At 42.3% G+C, this 11869-nt stretch overlaps 1 protein-coding gene across 1 annotated transcript in view; it reads left to right on the plus strand.

The window, feature by feature from the left end:
- Positions 1-11869, plus strand: part of LOC106820169 (T-box transcription factor TBX20-like) — a 38748-nt gene that overhangs the window by 5061 nt on the left and 21818 nt on the right. The window contains 2 exon segments of the mRNA XM_014824715.1: positions 956-1107; positions 11007-11128. Coding sequence (XP_014680201.1) covers positions 956-1107; positions 11007-11128 — 274 coding nt within the window.

Raw genomic sequence — 11869 nt, forward strand, 5'->3', positions numbered from 1 at the left:
GAGAGAGAGAGAGAGAGAGAGACAGAGAGAAATAGGGAGCTGGGAGAAAGAGAGAGAGAGAGAGAGAGAGAGAGAGAGAGAGAGAGAGAGAGAAATAGGGAGAGAGATGGGGAAGAGAAATAGGGAGTGAGAGAGATAGAGAGAGAGCGAGCGAGAGAAAGAGTTAACACACGTTCGGTTCTGTCATATGTAAGCGTACTGCAGTATATTACACAGCAGTATCGGTCTCCCCGTGTCAGCACTATATAGAGCCGCTATTCGTCTCCAATCAGGATCGACGCTCTGTCACCTACGGTTATCCCAAATTCATGGTCAGATACCTGACGTATAAATTAGTATATCGTTGAACAAATTATCACAATTATTATTCAGTCTGCGCGAGGCATTGGGGAGGAATACGTAATTAATTGGACGTCTTCGTCGCTAATGATTTTAATAGAACCCGGGAGGTGGGGGAGAGAAATCATTTTCGGTTCGTTATTTCGTCTGCCATGGTGGGCTGCAGTGTTTATTTCGCGATACTCTCCGTCGCGTTACTTTGCCGATATAAGTGCAATAAATAACACGTGAGTTCTTATCTCTGTCGCCAATCTTCAATCAATTGTACGGGGGGTAAAACACGTTTATCTATCGCTTCCGTAAATGTTACCGTGTAGATATATATCGATCCCAATAAATTACACACTCAAATCTCAATCACACAAACTCGCCCACCATTTCCTGGAGAATTTCGGATATTTCTGTGGAATACCGTATTTGTATATTGTGTAATCAATTTCTCGATTAATTAAATTGTAAATAGACTAGTATTTTTTAACATAAATGGTATTTGTGTACGTAAACCATATTCATGAATATTTATTTCAGTATTCTGCTGCTTAAAAATATTATGCCACCTTACGAGGCCATAAACCTCCAAAATATATACTCAGTTGACATTTTCATCTTTACCTAGAAAACTTTGTGAACGGAGCGGTGGCTTACAAACCTCCACCGGCGGTAGAGGTGACGATTTCTGCGGTGGACACGCCCTCGCCTTCCGTACCCAGCCCCACCCACAAAGACACAGATGCAGAGGAGAAACCTCGTAAACCAGCCATCGCACAGGTAAGCGGTTCACCTCGTAAATATAAGGGAGACTTTTACTGCACGTGTTTTAATATCGCATGCGGTGGTTCCTCTCTCCTCTTGCCCCAACCACTACTATTAGGAATGTATTTTGCGTGTGTTAAGGTTGTCCTATGTGACATCACTGTATCCCCCGCGACGAAGTCGGCGGGGATACTATGGTTTCATGTCTCCCCAGCCGCCGCCGCCGCCGCTCGGTCCGCCGCAGAGAATTTCCCTTCCGCTCTATAACTCGGCCCCTAATTGACCTAGCGCTACCAAACTTGGTATACTTACACATCTTGGGGAGAAGGTGAGCAGCGTACCAAAACCAGGTCACTGCGACCTTTACCTTGATCTTGATCATATTTCCCTTCCGCTCTCTAAAGCCTAGCACACACATCTGAGCAAAACGGGAAATTTTGTTTTCCAGCGTTTCGCGTTCTGCTCGGCGAGCAAGCGCACACACGCCACCCGACACAGCACACAGCTGAGCAAAACATACAGAAACACTGTGTACAGCGCCGCTGTCACATGACATCAAAAATAGCCATCCAATGGACATCCAATTTTTTGTGTCATGTGATATTTTTACGGATATTGATTGGAGACCGTCTGTGGCGTTTCGCTGTGTAGCAGAACGATTGACGCACACACCCGAGCAAAACGTACGCTCAGGCGAAAACACGCTCCGCGAATCAAACATTGCTTGTTCAGCGAAACACGCTCAGCTGAGCAATGTTTTTTGTTTTGGGAATCCGCACACAGCCACGAACATCGAGCGAAACACGTTTTGCTCCACGTTCAGGTGTTTTGCTCGGGTGTGTGCGTTATGCTTAACTCGGCCCCTAATTGACCTAGCGCTACCAAACTTGGTATACTTACACATCTTGGGGAAAGTGCGACAGGTACCAACTCACTGCCACCTTTATTTGACCTTTATAATATATATAATATATAATTATAATATATATATATATATATATATATATGCATCGCGTCAACATGGCGTTACAATCTGTCGTCTTTACGCATAACTGCAGCGATGTTCGCTGTTTATTCCGCGTGACGATGCGTTAGATTTCTCATGCAGATCGTATATGTGAGGTTTCCCGACCATACGTGACGTCAGCGGCATATTTGGCTGCATATATTAGAAATTATAACTGGGCGATGAATTTGCGGATATTTATATATTACCGATTGTATTGCAGTACCCAGAGTTCACTAGTTATTGTAATAAATTACAGCATTTTATATATATATATATATTATATATGTATATACAATGCTGTAATATATATATCATATACGTCGCGTAACTGTACACACATGTAACATTCAACACCAGAATGCTATATAGATTTTTTCAGCATTACTCTATTCATTACTGACACAATTATTTCGAGCACAAGTAGCCAGCATTGTTCTCACACACTAACACGATTACATGTTCAAGACATATATACTTAAGAACGCCACTTCTGATATGTCGCCACTCCTGTTTATCAGGTTTCTCCGTCATTAACTGCGTTAGGGAGCTTAGAGGCGACGTTCCATCTAGAGACACGAGTCAACTGTGCGAAAGCCGAGAAGTTCAACGACATTGGGCACGGAATGATCATCACAAAATCTGGACGCGTATGTATTACAATAACAAGGTTTTAGTTAGGCATGCATAGTTTGTTTCTTAGCTGTGGTGAATATGAGATTTATATAATCTATTGAATCTAATTCTTTTTTTTTCCATTCGTTCTGCTTCATTCGTTCTCTTATATAATTAATTAATTAATTCAGCTATCATTAATATAGTCGCTATCTTTTGCGTTATAATCCACTGACACAAATTACACCCAGTCATTCACTCATCTAACCACTCTCATTTTGCTTCGTTATCTGGAATAACAATGAATAAATCATACTATATATAATATATATATATATATACTATATATACTGTATCGCTCTATAAACCGCCAACAGTAATGAACATGTGTATCTCATGTAATGCTACCCTAAGAAGAATGAGAGAGCGAGTGCCGAAAAAGAGAGGTATAAATAAAACAAAGAACGAAGACGAAGAGAGAGGAAGAAAGAGATGGCCAAGAGCATAAGAAAGGATAGAAAAGAAATACAGAGCAGAGAAAGAGACGAGAGCCAGACGAGAGAGCGAACGATAGAGAGAGACATCAAGGTAGAGACGCAACTAGATGGAGACAGCTCTTGAGCCCTATCCGAGGAGAGCATGCAGAATAGCTCTAATAAAATTAGAACACAAAAATGTGCACAAGCGAGCAATCGCGTGGGCTGTCGGAATGCAACACACGCATTGTCGTCGGGCCCCCCGCGCGACGGCGATACACTCAAGCGTCGACAAACACGACACGTCGATTGCGACCATTGTTGTTTTTTGCTCGGCTATTGCCGGGATGACGGGCGGACCGGCCGCTCAGTCCAGCCATCCATCCCGCTTTCAGCCTGGTAAATGCGCCGCGACTCGCTATTTTCAACAGTAAATGGGGCGCGAATTTGCTTCGGCCGACTGCAGCGTGACGAGAAAATGTGTGTAGAGATGACGGAATGCTATTGATGAGAATTCCTTTCTGAAGCCTCGTCATTTCGAGCTGCGACCGGCGGGGAGTTACCTGTACTACGCGGATAGCTAGCAGATCTCGTCGAGTATACGCCAGATTAGCATCACTTTGACTGTACTGCTACTAATAGATTAAAACATTAATTATTAATATTATTATATTATTAATATTGATAATGAAATCATTATTGTATAAATTAATCGCTTAACCATTTGTGAGAAAAATCCTATAATAATCCTAATAATAATCCTATCTACTAGAATGCTCATGCTCATAAAGTTAGGTATATATATATATACTATATATATTTCTTTTTTTTTTTTTCAGCACATACTCACTCGCACACGCGTTCGAAGGCTAACGCGCACATCGCATACGTAAATACATATTATACAGACGCACGCACGCACGCACGCGACGACACGGAACCTCACTACACGCGCTCACAACAATGTCATATCCGTCAGTTAGCATACAGTTACGAGCTTGGCTTATATAACGATTCCTTCAGTCCAAGCATTTGACATGACGTTATATTGCGTATCCATCTTCTAGTAAGTCTCAACATTAAAATCTTTCAACATGCGATAGAGAATCATAATTCGTGTTTGTAAATGTAATGAGTGAGTATTAAGTGATCACTAACGGGGTTGCGAATATCTTCTTTATTTTTTTATTTTTTTGTTGAGTCGCGATGAACTATTATTCTTAGTATCAAACGTCAATTATATATATATATATATATATATATATATATATATATAATATCTACACGACCATGTTATTTTCTTGAATAAAACAATTTAATAATAAAATTATTATTTGAACAGCAAATCTAGAAATTGAGTATATATTGTAATTGCAGTTCCTGTTTGTAATAAATAAATAAATAAATAAATAAATTAAATAAATAAATATATATATATATATTAGCTGCTGTTGTGTCACTCGTCGCGGCGCGTGTGTGTGTGTGTGTCGTGTGTGTGTGTTGTGTGTGGTGTGTGTGTGTGTGTGTTGTGTGTGATGTGCTACTGTCTTGTGTGGTCGTGTGTCGTGTGTGTTGTGTGCGCTGGCTTGCGTGCTCGCGTGCGTGCGTGTTATTCTTGCCATTGTGTATCTCTGAATGTAAAAATAGCGCGTACGAATTGATAAATATACGCAGCTGATATAAAAATTATTACTCTCAAGAAACAACGGAAAACGGATATAACATTGTTGAAAGTATGTCATGGCTGCATACATAAATTACGTATAGGTGGCGCCCATACTACGCAGCCTATCCATTATAATTCACTCGATCAACTATCGCATTATAAACATGTCTTGCGCACAGAGAGATAGAGGGGGAGAGGAAGGAGTGGAGGAGGAAGGAGAGAGAGGAGAGTGAGAGGTGGAGAGTGATGAGCGGTCGGGGTGAGAGGTTGATGTAGTGGAATGGTTTAGGAGGGAGAGAGCGACGAGAGAGAAGAGAGAGAAAAGAGAGAGGACGAGAGAGAGAGAGAGAGAGAAGAAGACGAGAAATGCACGAGGAGAGAGAATCCGATGGGGAGCCGCGGACCGCAGAGACACACGAGAGAGAGAGAGAGGAGGGACAGAGAGATGTGCGGGGGGGGGGGGAAGAGTGAGAGAGTAGAGAAGAAGAAAGAGAAGGAGGAGAAGAGAGAAAGAAAGAGAGAAGACGAAAAGAGAGAAAGGAGAGAGAAGAGATGAGAGACGAGTGGCGAAGAGCGATTGAGCAACGAGAAGAGAGAAAGACGAGAGAGAAGAAAGAGAGAGACGAGAAAACGAGACAAGGGAGAGAGTATAGGAGAGAGAAGAAGAGTGAACGAGAGCAGAGAGGAGGAGAGAGGGATACCGAGAGGAGAGAGAGAGAGAGAAGAGAGGAGAGAGAGAGGAAAGAGACAGAGAGCAGAAGAGACGACGATTCCGGGAATGGAGAGATGAGAGAGACGAGGACGATGAGAGAGAGAGGAGAGGAACAGACGAAAGAGACGAGAGAGAGAGGAGAAGTCGAGAGAGTGAGAGAGACGAGGAGACGATGAGAGGAGAGGAGAAGAGGACAGAGGAGAGAGGAGAAGAGACGAGCGAGAGAAAGAGAGAGAGAAGACGATGAGAGTAGAGATGAGACGAGAGAGAAAAACAGAGAGAGAGAGAGAGAGAGAGACGACGATGAGAGAGAGAGAGAGAGGGAGAGAGAGATTAACGAGGAGGAGATACGACACGCGTACACGCCGAGAGAAAAGCAACACACACACACACACACACACACGCACACACACACGCAACACGCACACACACACACACGCACACACGCACGCACACAGCACACACACACACACACACACACACACACACACACGCACACACACACACGACAACACACACACACACGCACACACACACCACCACACACACACACACACACACACACACACACACATACACACACACACACCACACACACACACACCATACACAACACACACACACCAACACACACACACCACACACCACACACACACACACACGCACGCCACGCACGCACGCACGCACGCCGCCGCACCATAACATCGATTTCTCTCCGTGAACAACACTGTCGTACATGACTGCCGGCCACATCGTCGCTGCGTTTAGCCGTAGATCAAAGACCGGGCTCGTTGATGCAACGGTTGAATAATTCGGAGATGTTCTTAAAGATAAAGAATTGTTTAAACGCGGGCAGAGCGCCTTTGATCTTGCCCGCCTGAGCGCCCGCACTGGGTGCGGAACTGCATCTTAGAAACAGCCGTGTAAGGACATGAATCTTTTGCGCGGCAGTTGTGAACGTCACAACATCCTAGCGTTGTCGACAGAAGACACACCTGTTCTGTTGTCATGGAAACAAGCGAACCAGTGGCATCTCATTCGCGCAGTCGAAGGTTGCCTTCCTGGTATAATAAATAAATAATAAATAAATAAATAATATATGAATAAGAGAATAAAGAAATAAGAAATAGATCATTGAGTAACATGAATTATTAAAAAAACAAATACTTAACAAATACATATGTACGCACGCACGCTCGTACATACACGTTGACGCACGCACATTACGTACACCCTTACACCATTACACACGCGCGCGCGCCTACATCACAAATATTATCAACGTCATAATATACATATAATAGGTCTAATATGAAATAATATGCAAACTCAAGCATAGCCAAATAAGATTGCCACTTAATTGCAATCGTAATAGATGACAGCGAAACGACAGGGATATTTTATAGCTAATATATATAAGCTTGCTAGTAGCAAAACACGTCCTGTACGTGGCAAACGTGATATCTGTACATGTATGCACCAACAAATTCGTTCCGGCGAACTAACAAACCCATGAACGTAATATTTATTGATGTACATTGCTCACAAAGGGACCCTAAAAAGGATAGAATTCATAATAATTTTTGACGTTAATAATATTATCGACAAAAATATTATTCCCTCGCAAGTCTTTTATTTCACTATATTTTATTATCTCCGCTCAAAAATATTCTATTGCTGTATAGATTATTGATACAGTTTAATTTTAACGCAATAAAATAAAAACCACACTTAATTAATGTATATCGGTTTACGTACGCAGCAACTGGGTTTTGTATTTAGCCACTTCCATAAATACATAAATGAACATACACACAACATATATGATAGTATATATATATAATTATATATATTAAATAATATATATATATATATAATATATTATATATATATAGTTAATTTGCCTTTTAACAGAGTTTTGATTTACAGTTAAATTACCGTCGCCATTCTGTCATGACTAATCAGACCATGTTTGCGTGCGCGCCTGGGGACAAGATCACATCTGCTGCTCTCTGGCGGTCGTTAAACGTTACAGTAACGACCACGCGTACACTAATATATGTGCTTATTAATTAAATTATTCAATCTCGTAAAATCAGCACAGAAAACATACCCTTTGCGTTCTATAAATATCGGTAATTATCACCGGGTGTTAGAACGAAGCGACGGTCTCATATCAAGCAGTATAGCATCCTTAAATTCATTCGCATTGAAGAAAAATACATTACTCGCATTATCTTCAATACTAAAGCGTAGAATTGTAATGCAATATAATTTTTATACCTACAATGTCATCACTAATATATAACCAGCAGCGTATTAAGTATTAAGTATTAAGCATTAAGTATTAAGTATTAAGTATTAAGCATTAAGAAATACGCTCTTGATATAATCTTGTGCTTGCGCTTGTGTATGCGCATGCGTATTTGTGTTTTTTTTTCTCGATCGCCGTCCTATTATTTATGCCCGGTGCGTATTGGAAAGAGTTGGATAATCCGCTTTCAAAATGATCGTATCAAGACGCAAACGCTGTCATTACGGTATTCCTCCGAACGTAATATTCTTCTTCTAAAATACTAAGCCAATGTAGACGAAATGATAACTCACACGAAACGTACGACAAAGACGACAATATTATTTTTTATCCAGATTTAATAATCTCAAAGTAGCACCACACCCGCGCGTTTTAGTAACTAGAGAACCAATCAACGCTCCTGAATTTTTGCTGGAATACCTGGCACTTGCCAGCCTTGAAGCCATGACACAGCACATATACGCACATAGACGCATCATATACGTCAGCCGTCCTGACATAAGCGAACACAAGCTGCTAATCCGGCATTTTAAAATGGCGGCTGATTCTCACGCCTCTCTCTCGCTTTCTCTTGCTTTCTCTCTTTCTCCCCATCTCTTTTTGGTTCTCCTTATCCGTCTCTCGTTCCTTCTCTTTGTACCCCTCTCCCTACCTCCCCCTCTCTCTCTTTCTAGTTCTCCTTCCTTCTCTGTCGTTCCTCCTCTTTCTCATTCTCTTCCTCGGTCCCTCTTCCTCCCTCTCTCTAACCCCTCTCTCTTAAACTCTCTCACTCATCTCTCTCCCTCTCTCTCCCTTTCCCCTCCCCCTCGTTCTCTTTCCTAAGCCGCTACACTGTCGTTCCATCGTTGACTCTGTAATGTGATTACGTGTCGAGCGTAACTTCGCTCGCGGCTGGCCGCCCCACTTTGTCTAATTGGTTAATTGTTGGGTCGGGCAGATCGCGCACCGCTATCGGCGTTGATCGGGGCTTTGTTGCGCGGGGTTCCCCGCTGTGCGAGCACGGGCGACCCTTTATGCGCGCTCTCTCACCCAACACCTTCCCATATGGGCGCCGAATGCATCCCCGGGTCGAAAACACGCCACCAGCGCAGTGTTTACTGGTGAGAAAAACGCCGCTGTGTGTGCGTGCGTGCGTGCGCGTGCGTGCGTGCGTGTGTTCTTAACACGCGTTGCCGGATAGAAAGGGTTACGTTATCTCGCGTTGTGCTTTTGTTATTGGTGGCGTGTGCACGGCGTGCAGTCGGTATATCTAAGGAGAACTACAAAGATATGAGTAATTAATCTGGAGATTAAAGTTAAGTCCCTAGCCCGTAGCAATTAGTGATTAAAGCAAAAACTTTAGTGAAACACAAAAGAATCGTAGCTTTTTGACGCGACGTTATTGTCTTGAACGCTTCGGTCGTTGTTAGATAGACGTGTGGGAAAAATATTTATTAGGTTTGAAAATATTAGGTGACGAGAATAACAAGAAAGAAGTCAAGAAATAATTAAATAAATATAAATATACATAATGAGCCTGATATTGGGTGGGTGAATGGGTGGATGGATGGATGGATGGATGGATGGATGGATGGAGTCATTGCTGTCTCTCTCTCGCCTATTTTCTTCGTTCTTCTTACTCTCTTTCTCTTCCTTTCTCTCCCCCATTTTTGCTCACTTCTCCCACTCTTCGCTCTCCCCTCGATGCCTCGTCTCTCCTTCGCTTGATCGCACCGCTTCTCTAACATGACCGTAAATTCAGTATCGGCGCAGCAGACCTGAGCGATGCCGTCCTGCATGGTGACGCGGTCGGTGTGACGCGGCATACACCGCCAGACGCCGCAGCGACGGTCCGCAAATCAGGCGTGCTTGCATGCAGACGAAAAACTCATGCGAAGGGATCATGCATGTACGTGCGTGTGTGTGCGCGCGCGCGTGTGTGTGTATACGTGCGTGCGTGCGTGCGTGCGTAAGGGCGTGTGTGCGTGCATGCGTGCGCACGATATATCACACTTGACTTGTTGCTGAATAATACTTTATTATTATACTCGATATATATAAATTTATATATTAATGCTGTCGTGGTTACATTAGTAAATCAACTAAAATAAACCGAATCAGACTGAAATGCTCAGTAAACTAAACCACGTAGCAAACTTAAGACCTAATTAATATGATAATAGAGGTTCATGCTATATGCAGTGATACGACAGACGTGCGTGCGTGCAGTGATTAATGTGATACTTTCAGTAAGACGACATATAACTATAGTCAGGAAACGCAATAGAGCGAACGAGATGGAGAGAGGCTTGAGCCCTATCCCGAGTGAGAGCATGCAGAATAGGCTCTAATAAAATTAGAAACAAAAATGTGCACAAAGGAGCTAATCGCGTGGGCTGTGTCGGATGAACACACGCATTGTCGTCGGGCCCGCGCGACGGCGATACACTCCGTCGACAACACGACACGTCGTCTGACGACCATTGTTGCGTTTTTTGCTCGGCTATTGCCGGGGATACGGGGGCGGACCGGCCGCCAGTCAGCCATGCCATCCGCGCTTTCAGCCGGGTAAATGCGCGCGGACTCGCTATTTTCACACGTAAATGGGGGCGAATTTGCTTTCGGCCGACTGGGCAGCGTTGACGAGAAAGATTGTGTGTGAGAGATGACGGGAAGGCGTATTGATGAGATTCATTTTTAGAAGCCTCCGTCATTCGAGCTGCGAACCGGCGGGGAGTTAACTGTACTAGCGGATAGTAGAGATCTCGTCGAGTATACGCCAGTGATTTTAGCATCACTTTGACGTGTACTGCATACTAATAGATTAAAACATTAATTAATAATTATTATTATATTATTAATATTGATAATGAAATCATTATTGTATAAATTACATCATTTTATATATATATATATATATATATATATACAATGCTGTAATATATATATCATATACGTCGCGTAACTGTACACACTGTAACATTCATACACCAGAATGCTTATATAGATTTTATTAAGCATTACTCTATTCATTACTGACACAATATTTCGAGCAAGTAGATGCATTGTTACTCACAACTAACACGATATCATGTTCAGATATATATTATGAACGCACTCTGATATTTGCGACTCCTGTTTATCAGGTTTCTCCCGTCATTAATGGCAGTAGGGAGTTAGAGGCGGTAACGTGCCATCTAGAGACACGAGAACTGTGGAGCAAGTTCAACGACTTGGGCACGGAGATGATCATCACAAAATCTGGACGGTATGTATACCAATAACAAGTGTTTTTAGTTAGTGGATTCATAGTTTGTTTCTTAGTGCTGTTGAATATGATATTTATATAATCATTGAATTAATTCATTCGTTTGTTCATTCAGTGTTTCTTATATATTCATTCATTAATTCATCTATTCATTAATATATTCGCCTATCTGGGTGTAATCCACTGACACAAAATACACCCAGTCATTCACTCATTAACACACTCTCATTTTGCTTCGTTTATTAGAATAACAATGAATAAATCATATATAGCAGAATACCATGCAGACGAAAAACTCATGCGAAGGATCATGCATGTACGTGCGTGTGTGTGCGCGCGGCGCGTGTGTGTGTATACGTGCGCGTGCGTGCGTGCGTAAGGCGTGTGTTCGTGCATGCGTGCGCACGATATATCACACTTGACTTGTTGCTGAATAATACTTTATTATTATACTCGATATATATAAATTTATATATTAATGCTGTCGTGGTTACATTAGTAAATCAACTAAAATAAACCGAATCAGACTGAAATGCCTCAGTAAACTAAACCACGTAGCAAACTTAAGACCTAATTAATATGATAATAAAGGTTCATGCTATATGCAGTGATACGACAGACGTGCGTGCGTGCAGTGATTAATGTGATACTTTCAGTAAGACGACATATAACTATAGTCAGGAAACGCAATTCCGTACGCGTCGGTAAACGACACCTCATACACACACACACACGCACGCA

This window comes from Priapulus caudatus, unplaced genomic scaffold (genome assembly GCF_000485595.1).
Source record: "Priapulus caudatus unplaced genomic scaffold, Priapulus_caudatus-5.0.1 Scaffold41, whole genome shotgun sequence".
Taxonomy (NCBI): domain Eukaryota; kingdom Metazoa; phylum Priapulida; class Priapulimorpha; order Priapulimorphida; family Priapulidae; genus Priapulus; species Priapulus caudatus.